Source organism: Bubalus bubalis, chromosome 11 (genome assembly GCF_019923935.1).
Source record: "Bubalus bubalis isolate 160015118507 breed Murrah chromosome 11, NDDB_SH_1, whole genome shotgun sequence".
Taxonomy (NCBI): Eukaryota; Metazoa; Chordata; class Mammalia; order Artiodactyla; family Bovidae; genus Bubalus; species Bubalus bubalis.
This window is the reverse complement of record NC_059167.1, coordinates 37,761,747-37,777,154: the sequence shown is the minus strand read 5'-3', so window position 1 is coordinate 37,777,154 and position 15,408 is coordinate 37,761,747. Positions and strand designations below refer to the sequence as shown.

The 15,408-nt window shown below is 36.9% G+C and overlaps 1 protein-coding gene and 1 long non-coding RNA gene across 10 annotated transcripts in view; one reads left to right on the top strand and one right to left on the bottom strand.

Annotated features, from left to right (window-relative positions):
* LOC112587820 overlaps positions 1-4,370 on the top strand; it is a 45,968-nt gene extending 41,598 nt beyond the window's left edge. The window contains exon 3 of the long non-coding RNA XR_003112290.2: positions 4,147-4,370. This is a non-coding gene — a long non-coding RNA (uncharacterized LOC112587820). The remainder of the gene's footprint in view (positions 1-4,146) is intronic.
* The window catches only part of FERMT2 (FERM domain containing kindlin 2), a 79,090-nt gene that overhangs the window by 35,725 nt on the left and 27,957 nt on the right, over positions 1-15,408 (bottom strand). For all 9 annotated transcript variants that reach the window (XM_044924957.2, XM_044924958.1, XM_044924959.1 and 6 more), the window contains exon 3: positions 12,839-13,072. In XM_044924957.2, coding sequence (XP_044780892.1) covers positions 12,839-13,072 — 234 coding nt within the window. The remainder of the gene's footprint in view (positions 1-12,838; positions 13,073-15,408) is intronic.

The following is a 15,408-nucleotide window of genomic DNA, read 5'->3' as shown; positions in this document are numbered from 1 at the left end:
GTCTAGGTTGGTCATAGCTTTTCTTCAAAGGAGCAAGCATCTTTTAATTTCATGGCTGCAGTCACCATCTGTAGTGATTTTGGAGCCCCCCAAAATAAAGTCTGTCACTGTTTCCCTGTCTATTTGCCATGAAGTGATGGGACCAGATGTCATGATCCTAGTTTTCTGAATGTTGAGTTTTAAGACAACTTTTTCACTCTTCTCTTTCATTTTCATCAGTTTCTTCAGTTCTTCGCTTTCTGCCATAAGGGTGGTGTCACCTGCGTATCTGAAGCTATTGATATTTCTCCTGGCAATCTTGATTCCAGCTTGTGCTTCATCCAGACTGGCATTTCTCATAATACACTCTGCATAGAAGTTAAATAAGCAGGGTGACAAGATACAGCCTTGATGTACTCCTTTCCAGATTTGGAACCAGTCTGTTGTTCCATGTCCAGTTCTAACTGCTGCTTCTTGACCTGCATACTGATTTCTCAGAAGGCAGGTAAGGTGGTCTGGCAATCCCATCGCTTTAAGAATTTTTCACAGTTTGTTGTGATCCACAGTCAAAGTCTTTGGTGTAGTCAATAAAGCAGAAGTAGATGTTTTTCTGGAACTCTCTTGCTTTTTTTAATCTCTTCAATAAACAGTGCTAAATGAGAGATTCATGTATTTTTCAAAAAGAACATTAGCCCTCATCTAATGCAATATGCAAAAATTAATTTTATGTATCATAGGCCTGGGCTTCCCAGGTGGCACAGTGGTAAAGAATCTGCCTGCCAATGTAGAAGGCAAGGGTCTGATTCCTGGATTCGGAAGATCCCCTGGAGGAGTAAATGGCAACCCACTCCAGCATTCTTGCCTCAAAAATCCCATGGACAGAGGAGCCTGGTGGGCTACAGTCCATGAGGTTGCAGCGAATTGGACACGACTGAGCAACTGAGCACATCATAGACCTAAAGAAAATTTAAGTAGACAAATATTTCTTAGACAGGATACCCACACTCCTCATAAAAACAAACAAACAAACAAACAAAAACCACAACAACTGCCCTTTACTATAAGAAAAAAAAAACTGTTGTGAAAACAAAAAGGCAAGCTGTATACTGGGACAAAATATTCACATAATATATTATATCTGACAAAAGACTTGTATCCAAAATATATAAAGAACCCATTCAACTTAATAATAAGCAGACCAGTGGGCTGAAGATTTGGATAAGCATTTCACCACAGAATACATAAGAATAGCCAAGAAGCATATGCAAAGATGCTCAACATTAATGGTCACGAAGTGCAAATTAAAACGACAAGACACAAATACACCCATCAGAGTGGCCAATATGAATAAGACTGATAATACCCAGTGTTGGTAAGGATGGAAAGTGGAACTCTTATACTCAGTTGCTGGGAACATGAAATGAAAAAATTTGAGAACACCTTGGCAGTTCTTTATAAAGTTAAACATGTTCTTTATAAAGTTAGACACTCCCCTCTTATTTAAGAAAACGAAAAGCATATTTATAATAGTTTTACTCACAAAACTCAATAGAAATAACACAGGTGGAAGAACATGTTATATTTTCGTATCAGTGAGCACTACTCTTAGAATGTAATACAAGTCATCAGTAGTAAAAAAACCCCACAATACTACTGATATATTCAATAACACGAATGCATCTCAAAATTATTATCTAAGTAGAAGAAGCCAATTAGAAAAGGGTACATATACTGCATGATTTCATTCACAACATTCCAGAAAATGACAGCAAATCTCCAGTGACAGAGCAGATCAATGACTGTTAGGCTAGAGTTTGATAGTTAACGGAAATGTTCTATATCCTGATTGTAGTATTAATAGTTTCAGAGATGGAAACATTTGTCAAACTCATTCAACTGTACACTTTAAATGAGTCGAGTTTATTGTACATCAATTATACAAAAATAAAGTTCATTAAAAATAAAATGTAAAGAGAGGGAAAGCCAAGAAAAAAAAGCAGCAGAAAGGAGAAGTGCTAGTTGTGTACCTGGAGTGTTTGGTGGCATCTACACCACCTGTCAGTATGAGGAGAACAGACAATGAAATCCAAGTCCCTGCCTAACTTGTAATGCTGCAGACTGCTAAGTCACTGGATCAGAGTTTGACAGCAGGTAATCTGTACTTTCAGAAACCCTCAGCCACCCAGTAGTATTAGGAACTCAGGAAGCTTTTTATCTGGAGGAAAATTAGAACTAGGATCGGCCACACTGCTGCAGAGGTGATGATGTACAATTTGAGGCAGAAGCACACAGCCAAACTACCTGGATTCACATCTCAGCTACACTATTAGCTGCATGACTTGGGAAAGCTACTAATTAGCCTACTAGGACCCAACTTTCCTCATATGTAAAATGAAACTACCACCACAGGAGGTGTTTATGAAAATTCAATGATTGCACAGGGCCTGACACACAATAACTACTTCGTAATATTAGGTATTAATGTTTTTTTTACTAATTTAAAAAAATATACAATCATGGTATACATTTGGAAATTACAAGAAAGTATTAAGACATTTAAACCCTGTTTGTGAAAAATGGAATATGACTGTGAATCAGTGATTCTTAACAGATGTATAAAACTGTGCCCATTATAAATAATGGTTCTACAAACATCTATATATATCTATTTTTTCACATTTTATCTCTTTAGAAATTCACTGGAATAGAATTACTGGATCAAAGGTTAAATGAATTTTAAGGCCAAAATGTAGCAACATTGGGCATGTGTATTATTTTTTTAAAGCTTTATTTTTAAAACAGTATGTTTATCTCCTTGTTTTAATTTACATTTCTTTGATTATTAGTGATGATCTATACGTCCCCATGGGTTTTTAGCTATTTATATTATTCCTTCCTTTGCTCATTTTTCTACTGCTGCTGCTACTGCTAAGTCACTTCAGTCATGTCGGACTCTATGAGTCCCCACAGACGGCAGCACACCAGGCTTCCCCGTCCCTGGGATTCTCCAGGCAAGAACACTGGAGTGGGTTGCCATTTCCTTCTCCAATGCATGAAAGTGAAAAGTGAAAGTGAAGTCGCTCAGTCGTGTCCGACTCCTAGTGACCCCATGGACTGCAGCCTACCAGGCTCCTCTGTCCATGGGATTTTCCAGGCAAGAGTACTGGAGTGGGGTGCCACTGCCTTCTCCTAAATTTCTTCAAATCAGGTCTTCCCAACCCAGGGATAGAACCCAGGTCTACGTCATTGCAGGTGGATTCTTATACCAGCTGAGCTACCAGGGAAGCCCTGATTTGAAGAAATTTAGGAGAAGGCAGTGGCACCCCACTCCAGTACTCTTGCCTGGAAAATCCCATGGACAGAGGAGCCTGGTAGGCTGCAGTCCATGGGGTCGCGAAGAGTCGGACACGACTGAGCGACTTCACTTTCACTTTTCACTTTCGCGCATTGGAGAAGGAAATGGCAACCCACTCCAGTGTTCTGGCCTGGAGAATTCCATGGACTGTAGAGTCCATGGGGTTGCAAAAAGTCGGACACAACTGAGTGACTTTCACTTTCTTCAGATCAAAGTTAATTTGCATATAAAAGTTAACATGGTAGATACCACTGCAAACCACACTGAACTTTTTTACTTATTTACACCTTGAACCATGTTTAAAAAAGAAATCCAAATCTTTCAATAACTAAATGGATTTTTGTTTGTTTGTTTCTCTGTTGGTTATTTAAAGTTTATTATTAGGAACACTCTGGTATACATTAGGTTTTGTTTTGTACTTACTTGCTATTTCAGGGTGAATACTTTTCTGAAACATGAACATGGAATTAGTAGTAAAATTGCAGCAGAGATGATATTAAAAATAAATGTTTGTTCCTTAAATTCTGTCACTTAAGCTTCCAGGCAGGTCTTTTTAAAGTTAAAAGTAGTACAGTGACTTCTTTAGCTAAAGTCATAAAATTAAAAATCAAAGATTTTCTTCAGTCTTGTATATTCAAGATGAGATAGGGCTGGGACCTCGGACCCTTTACCAGAGTGCTTGCACCTGGACAAATGTTTCCTCAAGCAACAAAGAACTTATAAGGAACTAAAAACAACTGCATGCATGCGCAATCAGGGCAATTATGAACAATAAGATACAAAAAGGCCTCAAACCAACTTTCATTTTGCAGGTGCTGGGAGCTGAAGGAGGGTACTGAGCATGATCCCTGCACACAGCACCAAGGGGTGGGCAGATCACCTAACCAGCCCTCCAGCCCAACCCACAGATCTGCTCCCACCAGATCCCCACTTAAGGAACCAGCCCACCCTCCCTCAGAGAATGAGCAAGGGGACTTGTTACCTGTTTTTGCTCTGGAATAGCATGAATCCCAATAAAGCCATGCCTGAATTCCTCTTTTCAATTTCTATTGATTAAAGAGCCCAAGGACACAATTCCATAACAAAGGTAACCTATTTATCCTTGAAAGTAATTTTAGGGATTTGAATCAGTAGTGTTAAGTTGTACTATGTAGATTCAGAAATTCAGAAGATATTTCAAGTATGTCTTTTGAGCCATATTTATTTAATTAACAGAACTGAATCATAATTTCCTAGAATACTTTTAAAAGAAACAAGATTTAGCATGCTAAGAGCTCTAATGATTTATGGATTGTACTTCCAATTCTCAGTGTACCCTCAGCTCTAAATGCCACCACTGCCATGCTGGGAGTAAATAAAAACATTAGAAAATTCCAAGCTTCTGAACAATCACTTGTCTCCTCTACTTCAGTATTAAGTGGGGGCAGGGTGGTGGTGGTAATCTGTCTCTCCACCCATTCATTTCTCCAAAGCATATCATAAACTGGTACAGGGTGAAAAATCTAAAAAGTACATAGGACATAAAACTAATCACGCCTGAGAGATATGACCTACTTCTACCACAGTTCACCATTACCAAGTTTGGTGGGAGAGAGGAAAGCAAGCAAAACGCCTCCTAAATTTCTAGTATGTCCTTTCTTCTTGAGAATCACTGCACTACATGATTCATCCTTTGAGATTTTTGTTCATGGGCCATTTCCTGTCAGCTCACAAACCAGCTATGAACATTTTTAGAAAAATGAGTACTGTTAACTGTTAACTAGCTTTTCTCTCACAGGCAGATGAAGCAGCTCCTAACTATATGTGCCCGTGAGAACTGCTTGTGATGTAAAAGTAATTATATTAAAAACATGTTTAGGTCACACCCCCAGATAATACTCTTAGTGACTCGGGGGCTCCAACAGCTTGTTTTATAAAAGTTCTAGTGATGGATGTTAACTAAACTTACTGTGGTGATCATGTCACAATACATATAAACACAGAATCATTATGTTGTACACCTGATGTTTACATTTATGTGTCAATCATATCTCAATTTTAAATCTCTACAGTTAATTTTGATTCCAACTTTTTCTTGAGAACTTGCAGCTAAGGGAAAGGGTAGGAAGAGGAGAACGACATCTTATTTCTCTAATGATAGGCAGTTCTATATGCAGCAAGGTAGCTGTTGGCTACACATGAAGTCTGTGAGTAAGTGATTTTCATTTCATTACAGCAATAACCAAAAAAGGTAAATCCATATGGGATACTATTTTAATGCTACAGGAACTTAAGACTTATGTATTTACTCTGTGTCTTACATCAGGAAGAAATTAAACTAGTGAATTTAGGAATCTGAATCACATGTGTAAGAGTGGGCTTGGTGAAGAACACAAATAAATAAGATTTAGATTAAAATAAAATACACTTACAGGACTATGAGATGTAAAATCTTTAAAATGGGCATACCAAAATACAATGCTGCCTTTCCTTTATGCTAAATTATAGTTCAATAATAAAGAGATAGCAGCATTTATGAGTCACTACACAAAACAGTCGGAGAAGGCAATGGCACCCCACTCCAGTACTCTTGCCTGGAAAATCCCATGGGCGGAGGAGCCTGGTAGGCTGCAGTCCATGGGGTCGCACAGAGTTGGACACAACTGATGCAACTTAGCAGCAGCAGCAGCAGCACACAAAACAGTGATCCAGGATCTATTTATAACAAAATGATAAACTATACAGCAATAAAATCCAAGGTTCAAAATCAATGTTATCAAGTACAGTACAAGTCTAGTGGAAGACAGGTAACATAAATTACCTATATAATTATGTAATATACATAGTGCATATGTATCTCAAAAATTATGGGGCTGAGGAAATGGGAAATGAAGGAGTGGAGAAGGGTACTCAGGTAAAATAATAAAACAGATTTTGTTTAAAAGCAGAATTTTCTTAAGAGTTTCCAATTAAACATGTAGGTTGAGTTCTTGCATTTACTTTCACTCTTTTCGAAAAAATCATACCAAAATGTAAAGAAATAAAATATGAACCTAAAAGGACAAAACAGGAGAAAAACATCAGATCAGCAACATCAGAAAAATGTTGAGACAAAAGCCAGATGGGAGACAAGCAAATACTTAGTAAACACAAAATCAAGGTGTCTGCAGGAAACACCAATGGGAAACACATGGACTCACTATGCTAAACATCAAGCATGATCATGTGCTCAAAAAAGAGACAATAAAATGAATCCTGTCCCATACTAAATTACACCTACCCCTTAGATACAAACCCTTTAGGATTCCTTAGAGGAAAATCTGAAAAGCCCTAGAGAAAAGATCCTTTAGATACTGACATTTGAAAAGGTTTGCTCAATGTCTAATACCCCTTAGAGGGACAAGCTAAACAAGCTAAACCCCATTCAACTAGAGCTTCCTATCAGGTATCTGTATGAATGGACAATCAGTGACTGATAGACATTATAGAAAGGAATCTGTGGCAGGCAGAATTCTAGAGACAGCCCCTTAAAATTCTTGCTCCTGGTTATACAATCATACACTAATCTAGCAACTGCTGTGAGGAGACTCTGCAAATGGAATTAAGGTTACTGATCAACTGATTTTAGGGAGATTATCCTGAATTCTCTCAGTGGGTCCAAAGCAATCACAAGAAGCCTGCCTAACAGAAAAGAAAGGCAGAAGGAAGCAGAGGAGAGATAAGACAGGAGAGGTCATATAGACTTCAGAAGTAAGAAGAGCTGGACTTGCTGTTGCTGACTTTGAAAAAGGAGGAGGGTCATAAGTCAAGGAATTTAGGAGGCCTCTAGAAGCTAACAAGGAGATCAAACCAGTCAATCCTAAAGAAATCAACCCTGAATATTCACTGGAAGGACTGATGCTGAAGCTGAAGCTCCAATACTTTGGCCACTTGATGCAAAGAGCTGACTCAATCATTAGAAAAGACCCTGATGCTGGGTAAGATTGAAGGCAGGAGGAGAAGGGGGCAACAGAGAGGATGAGATGGTTGGATGGCATCATCAACTCAATGGACATGAATTTGAGCAAACTCCAGGGGACAGTGGAGGACAGGAAGCCTGGTATGCTTCAGTCCATGGGGTTGCAAAGAGTTGGACACGACTTAGAAACTAATAACAAGATAGAGTAACAAGAATGTGATTTACCCTCCTGCTTTATTTAAACAATAAAGGAATAAGAAAGAAAGTTTTTCAGGTATTAGACAACAAGGAGCACAGGAGAGGAGAGAAAAAAACAATGAGCTGTTTGAGTATACCAGCTTACTGTCTAGAAGTAGTTCAGGGTGGGGAGGGGCAAACAGAGTCAGGTCTTGCTGAGTTGAGACATCTGAGATGGAACCCAGGGAGGCCAAGATGACTAGAATTTGTGGGTCAGAGTACCAGAGAGAAGAGAGCTCTGGAGATCTGCAGTGATTCTCTGGGATTTGGGTGAATACAGATCTGTGCACCTGTGAGGTAAAGTTTTCCTAATACACTGGATACTGAGAAGAATCCCCAGAAGAAAATTAGCTCCAGACTAATGGACTTGCCCTTAATGCTTAAAAGCAAGTATCAAAAGGATCCAACTGATTCCAGGTAATCTGACTGAAAAATCTAGCAGAAAAAAAACAAAACCCCAACATTACTTAAAGGAATACACAAAGAAATCCAGCCAACAGTGTAAAATTAACAGACTCTAACATTCAAACAGAAATTACCAGACAAAAAAGAGGCAGGAGTAAAGTTGGAGGGGGCGGTATAACAGATTATATAATCGATTATAGAATTGATTATATAAACAATTATAGAATCAGTAATCAAAGATATGAAAATGGCTATTATAAGTACACTCCCCGTGTTTAAGGAAAGGCATACAAATAATGAAAACAAATTAAAATTTATGTATTTTTAAAATGCCAAAACCAAACTTCTAGTAATGAAAACTACATCTGAAATGAACACTGGATGGGATTAACAGAACATCAATGAATTTGAAGATAGCAATGAACACTATCCAAGATGAAACTGAGAATAAAGACCAAAAAAAGGAAAAGAACATCAGCAACTTACGGAAGAATAACAATTGCTCTAGTATATATGAAACAAGTCCAACAAATGATAGCAAGTGTGGGAAGGGACACCAAAAATTATTTGAAGAACTAATGGTTGAAAATTACACAAATTTGATAACTGTAAATCCATAAATCTAAGAATTACAATAAAAACAGAATAAACTTAAAACTATGCCAAGACACATCAGAATTTGAAGTAAAGTCAGACAAGGAGAAATATTCATATATCACTTATATGTGGAATCTAAAAAAATGATACAAATGAACTTTCCATTTACTCTTAATAAGGCTCTTCACTTGTAAAGCCTGCATGTCAGAACTCACCTTATATCAAAGAACTTGGCATGCTTTTGCCAGAAGTGTTTCTTTAAAAAAGGAAAGTAAAATATAACAAAGAACCTCATTTAATCATGACACAGGAGCATTTTCTTATATAACAAAAGAAAACCAAAATAATTTTTACCAAATAAAAAACTAGGAAAGTAGTCTGCCAAAAGTCACACAAGAAAAGAAACAGACAATCTGAGTAAGCCTTTACCTATTAAAAAAATTGAATCAATAATAACCTTCCAAAACAGAAAGCACTAGGGCCAGACAGGTTAACTTAAATTCTACCAAACATTTTTTCTAGTTTTATTGAGGTATGCCTGACATACCTCAGGTATGTCATACAACACTGTAAGTTTAAGGTGTACAGCATAATGACTTGATGTACATATACTGTGAACTTACATATACTGATCACCACAGTATTTTCCTTGCGTTAAGAACTTATGACCTACTCTCTTAACAACTTCCAAATAAACCACACAGTAGTGTTAACTCTCATCAACATGCATATACCACCTCCCCAAGTACTTAACTTATCTTGCACCTTTTGACCCTGTTTACATGTCTTGGCTATTATAAATAATGCTGCTGTGAACATGGGGGTGCAGTTACCTCTTTGACCTAGTGTTTGAATTTCATCTGGATATGTTCCCAGAATTGGAAATGTTGGGTCATATGGTAGTCTACTTTTAGTTTTTTGAGGACCCTCCACACTGTTTTCCATAGTGGCTACACCAATTTACAGTCCCACCAAGAGTGCACAAGGGTTCTCTTCTCTACATCCTTGCCAGCATTTTATCACTTGTCTTTGTGATGATACAGCCATTCTAACAAGACTAACATCGCTGACTCGATGGACATGAGTTTGAGCAAGCTCCAGGAGTTGGTGATGGACAGGGAAGCCTGGTGTGCTTGTAGTCCATGGGGTTGCAAAGAGTCAGACACGACTGAATGACTGAACTGAACTGAATTCTAAAAAATGTAAGCTATATCTCCTGTGGTTTTAATTCGTATTTCCATAATGATCAGCGGTCATGTGCACATTTTCACATACCTTGTTGACCATTTGTAAAACTCCTTTGGAAAATGTCTATTCAGGTCTTTTGCCCATTTTTTAAATTGGGTTATTTGGGGGATTTTGATATTGAGCTCTTTATATATTTTGGATATTAACTCCTTATAAAATATATGGATTGCAGATATTTTTTCCTATTCCATAGATTATATTTCATTTTGCTGATCATTTCTTTTGCTGCATAGAAATTTTGTTGTTTGATGTAATCCCACCTGTTTATTTTTGCCTGTGCTTTAGATGCTATATCCAAAAAATCATTGCCAAAACCCATGTCAAGGAGCTTTCCTCCTTGACCTTTGAGGAAGAAATTATACTAATACTCTACAATCTCTTTCAGAAGACAGAAGTAGAGGAAATACTTCCTAATGCATTCTATGAGGCTAGCATTACTTTTAATGCTAAAATCAAACAAAGACACTGCAAGAAAACTATAGAACAATATCTCTAATGAACATACATGCAAAAATATTTAATAAACTATTAGGAAATCAAATTCAATAATGTATTTATAAAAAATAATTACACGCCATACCATTAAAGAAATAACTGATAAGCTAGACTTTATAAAAATTAAAAATTTCTGCTCTGTGAAAGAAACTGCCAAAGAAAAAGAAAAGATAAGCCACTGACCAGGATAAAATATTTGCAAGTCATATCTGACAAAGGATTGTTTCCCAAAGTATACAAAGAACTATCAAAATATAACAGTAAAAAAAAAACAAAAAGCTTGACTAAAAAATAGGTCATAGACTTTTAAACAGACACCTCACCAAAGATGTATAGGTGGCAAATGAACATATAAAAATATGTCTGACATTTTATGTCATCATTAAAATGCAAAATTATAACAGTGCCAAGCCACTACACATCTATCAGAATGTCCACAATCGAGAACACTGACAACACCAAATGCTGGTGAGGATTTAGAGCGCTACCGAATGTGAACACAACATGACATAGCTACTCTGGAGGACAGTTTAGCAGTTTCCTACAAAACTAAGCATTTTCCTACCATATGGTTCAACAACCATTCTCCTTAGAATCTACCCAAAGGAGTAAAAGACACATGTTCACAAAAAAATCTGCGCATAAATGTTTACAGCACCTTTATTATAGCTGCAGAACTTGGAAACAACTAAGATATCTGTCAGTAGGTGTGGAAAATAAACTGGCACATCCAGACAATGGGATATTATTCAGCGCTTTAAAAAAATGAGTTATCAAGCCATCAAAGGACATGAAGGAAACTTAAATCTGTATTACTAAGCAAAAGATAATCTGAAAAAGCTATATATTATATGATTCCAATTGTACGACATTCTGTAAAAAGCAGAATTACGGAAACAGTAAAGAGATGAACTGTTGCCATGGGTTGGTAGTGGAGGGATGAAAAGGTAGCACACTGATTTACAGAACAGTAAAACTATTCTGTATGGTATTATAATAATGGTTATACATTCGTCCAAACTTGTGGACTATACAATATCAAGAGTAAACCCTAATGTAAACTATGCAGTCTGGGTCATAATGATGTGTTAATGAAGGTTTATCATTATAACAAACATCCCACGCTGGTGTGGAGTGTTGACAGTGGGGAGGCTGTATGTGTGGGAATGAGAGTAAATAGGTACTTTCTGCTATGAGAGTAAATAGGTACATTTTTCTGAAAGTAAAAATGTACTTTCTGCTCCATCTTGCTGTGAACCTAAAACTACTCTAAAAAAAGTTTATTAATTAAAAAAAATTGATAAGTGATATAAATAAGCAATTCAAAAAAAAAACTGAAATGGCCGGTTAAGACATAAAAACATAGTTATCTTTATAAACTAAAATTTTTTTCACTCAGAGAAACAAACAATAAAAACTGACAACATTCATGTGTTAGTGATGGCTTCGGGCAATGGGTTTTCACACAGTGTGAGTTGGAATGTAAACTGGTATAACCACTTGGGAGTGCAATTTGGCAGTATCCGAAATGAATTATGTATACACTTAAAACAATTCTACCTTCTACTTCTACACAAACACAAAAGAGAAATTCCACCACACTTGTACAAAATAATGTAAGATACTGTACAACAACTACAGTAACATATTTTTTGAGTATATACACTCACAGATATGAATATGTTTATGTGTATGTATGAGTATTTATGTATTTTCAAAAGTACTGGAAAGATACACACTAACCTTATGACAGTAGCTGCTTTATAAAGGGAAATTAGACAAGAATACGAATCAAGAACTTTACCTATATTATTTGACTTTAAAAGTTTAGCAAAATGACAAAATATCAACTATTAATTCTAGATGGTATTTAGGTGGATGTTACATAGGTCTTAGTATTTTTCTGTATTTTTATTTTTCTTCTTAGAAATTCCATTAAACATAAAAAAAACCTTGTAATTTGAGTTATTAGATCAAAACAGTAATGTCCTGTATTTCCCCCAAATCTATGGAATGACAGAATTATGTACTAATGATGACAGTGATTCAGATTTTCTCTGATGGTTAAATACTTCCTGTCATAGGACAGGACTGGCTCAACCAAACGTAATCCACATCTCATTTCAGAAAACATAAACACAACTGCTACAAGAATGGTCAAACTGTAGACTGGTTAAGGAAGGATGCCAACACATGTGGTCATTTCCTTAGGAACTGTGTCAGCCCTTCAGTGAAGGAAGTGACACAATCTGCCTGAATCAATGCAAATACTGATTTGCACTGAAACACTACAAAAGCTACATTCCTCTGATTGCTCCCTTCTCCTTTCCATAAAAATAAAGTCATCAGAAGGAGGTATTCAATAATAATAAATATTCGATATACTTCTAGAAAGGAAAGAGCTCTACTAGACTCCTAGTTTAACTCAGTATTTCTTTATCTTAAATATAAAAACGTTAAAGAATAAAGTAATAATTTCATATACACACACGCACAGATTGCTCACCCCAATCCCTACTCCTCAATGTCAGCCATATACATATCATAAAACTCATAATTTCATGAAGAATTGATATAGTACTTACTAAATGTCTTACAGATGTCAGAAACAGCTTTGAAGACTCTATCAGAGAAATTCACTTTCACCTTCACATACTTCATGTTGGGAAGTTGCAGGCGGAGCAGCTTGTGCTGGGGGGTGAACTGAAGCTTAGCATCTGCCTGAATGCCATACTTATCCAAGGTCCAATGTGTCTTGAGAAGCCAAGTTCTCTTCTTTTCCCACCACAGAGCATGGTCAGACCAATCTTTTTTTACATCTATTAAAAAAACAAACAAAACACTTAAAAATCTGCAGGACTGCCTTGAGAGAAATTACAAGCAAAAAACAAAGCAACTAGGTATTTAATATGAACAATTAGTTAAATACTAAGTGCCCGTTATGTGATAAGTAATACTAAAGAAATCCTAAAAGAAATACCAAACAGCTGAGAAAACACTCTGCCCTTAAAAGCTAATATAGAAGGCAGCAGAGGCAGAATACACAGGGTAACTAATAATGCTTAGACACACACATGACAAAGGAAGCATGACACACATATGACAGAGTATGTACTCTCTGTAAGCATTCAGAGAACAAAGAGGACCCTGGGGACTGGAATCAAAAGGACGTATAAATAATGAGATGGAGTTGGTGGATTCTTAGCCCAGCTTTGAGCAAGGGACATTCTGATGATAAAGTTGGTGAGAAAGCTGAGGTATATGAGGCTGCAGAAGCATGTTGAGGCTAAGGGGTGGTGAGAAGTAAGATGGAACGAAAAAGAACAAAAACCACTATCCTAGGTAAAGAAGAGCCTGGAAAAGAAAACATCCATGAGTAACACTTAACTTGAGAGAAAACAAAAACAAAAAAACTATATCCCAACCACACACCCAAATATATCCCAAGAAAAGTAACTTTTTCCCCCCAATATATTTTGGCACAAGAAAAAACGTTAATACCTGTTAAACTATTTAACACTCATATACAATTAAATTAAAAGAAACTAAATAAAGAAAGAGTTGGACTATAAAGAAAGCTGAGTGCTGAAGAACTGATGCTTTTGAACTGAGGCGTTGGAGAAGACCCTTGAGAGTCCCTTGGACTGCAAGGAGATCCAACAAGCACATCCTAAAGGAGATCAGTCCTGAATATTCATTGGAAGGACTGATGTTGAAGCTGAAACTCCAATACTTTGGCCACCTGAGGCGAAGAGCTGACTCATCTGAAAAGACTGATGCTGGGAAAGATTGAAGGCAGGAGGAGAAGGGGACAACAGAGGATGAGATGTTTGGATGGCATCACTGACTCAATGGACATGAGTTTGAGCAAACTCTGGGAGTTGGTGATGGACAGGGAGGCCTGGCGTGCTGCAATCTATGGGGTCACAAAGAGTTGGACACGACTGAGCGACTGAACTGAAATAAAGAAAAGTGTAATTTACAGAAGATTTGGCTCCCTCCAGATACAGATCATAGCAATAAATTTACAAATAAAATCCAATTTCAGCTGGTTATTAAAGTAGCAATAAAAGTAAAGAATGTGGGGATCAATTATATGATGAACTAAGAACCAAAAAGGGGGGGGAACAGGATATTAAAACAACAACAACATAGCAAAACAAAGCTTTCCAGAGGGGGGAAAAAAAGAAAACTATCATCATGATTCTGAAATAAAGCTCATCTGAATACAGTTTTAAAAAGAACTGGTCTATTTTAAGAAGATGAGTTTAAAAGTATATACTAAACCTGAAACTTTTTTTAGCACAACTTGTCTCCCTGAAAGCCTCAGATAGTAATACATCAAATTACCACACTATGAGCCTAGAAACACCTTCTATAATGGTGAAAGGTAACTGATATAATTCTCCTCATTACTGAAGAAACAAGTCACAAGAGGGAAAAAGACCTTCAATTCCCCCAGATAGCAAAAAAAAATATTTTAATGAGTAAGTACTTTAATGGAAAAACTGTTACTTGTGATTTTACTGCATTTTGAAATTTCAGTATTTGTTTTGGGAAAGCCCAGTCAATTATGTTATTTGAAGTTTGGCTGCAGAAATACATATTTTACAACTACTTACTTGTGACACAATGTATTCAATATATAGTACCTGGTCTCTTAAATTACTTTCCAGCACAGAATTTATCAACTTTTAGAAACAGTAAATCCAATCTGGCTCACAAGCAGATAACCAAGACTAGGACCTTTTGTGTATACTATGAGGTAAATGTCTCACATGTTACAGATGGTTTACTGTTTTCTTTAGGAACAAAGAGCTGAAGACAGAAAAGGATCATTTGTAAAGAATGACAGTAACCACTGACTTCCCTGGTGGTTCAGATGGTAAAGCGTCTTCCTACAATGTGGGAGACCCGGGTTCAATCCCTGGGTCAGGAAGATCTCCTGGAGAAGGAAATGGCAACCCACTCCAGTATTCTTGCCTGGAAAATCCCATGGATGGAGGAGCCTGTAGGCTATAGTCCATAGGGTCGCAAGGCTGAGCTGAACTGAAGAAATGGTAGATTGGTATCTAATACTTTCTTCTTCAGCTCATTTACTTCTGCTACCAATGTCAATCATTAAGGAAGCCACAACATATATTTCCAGTGCAGG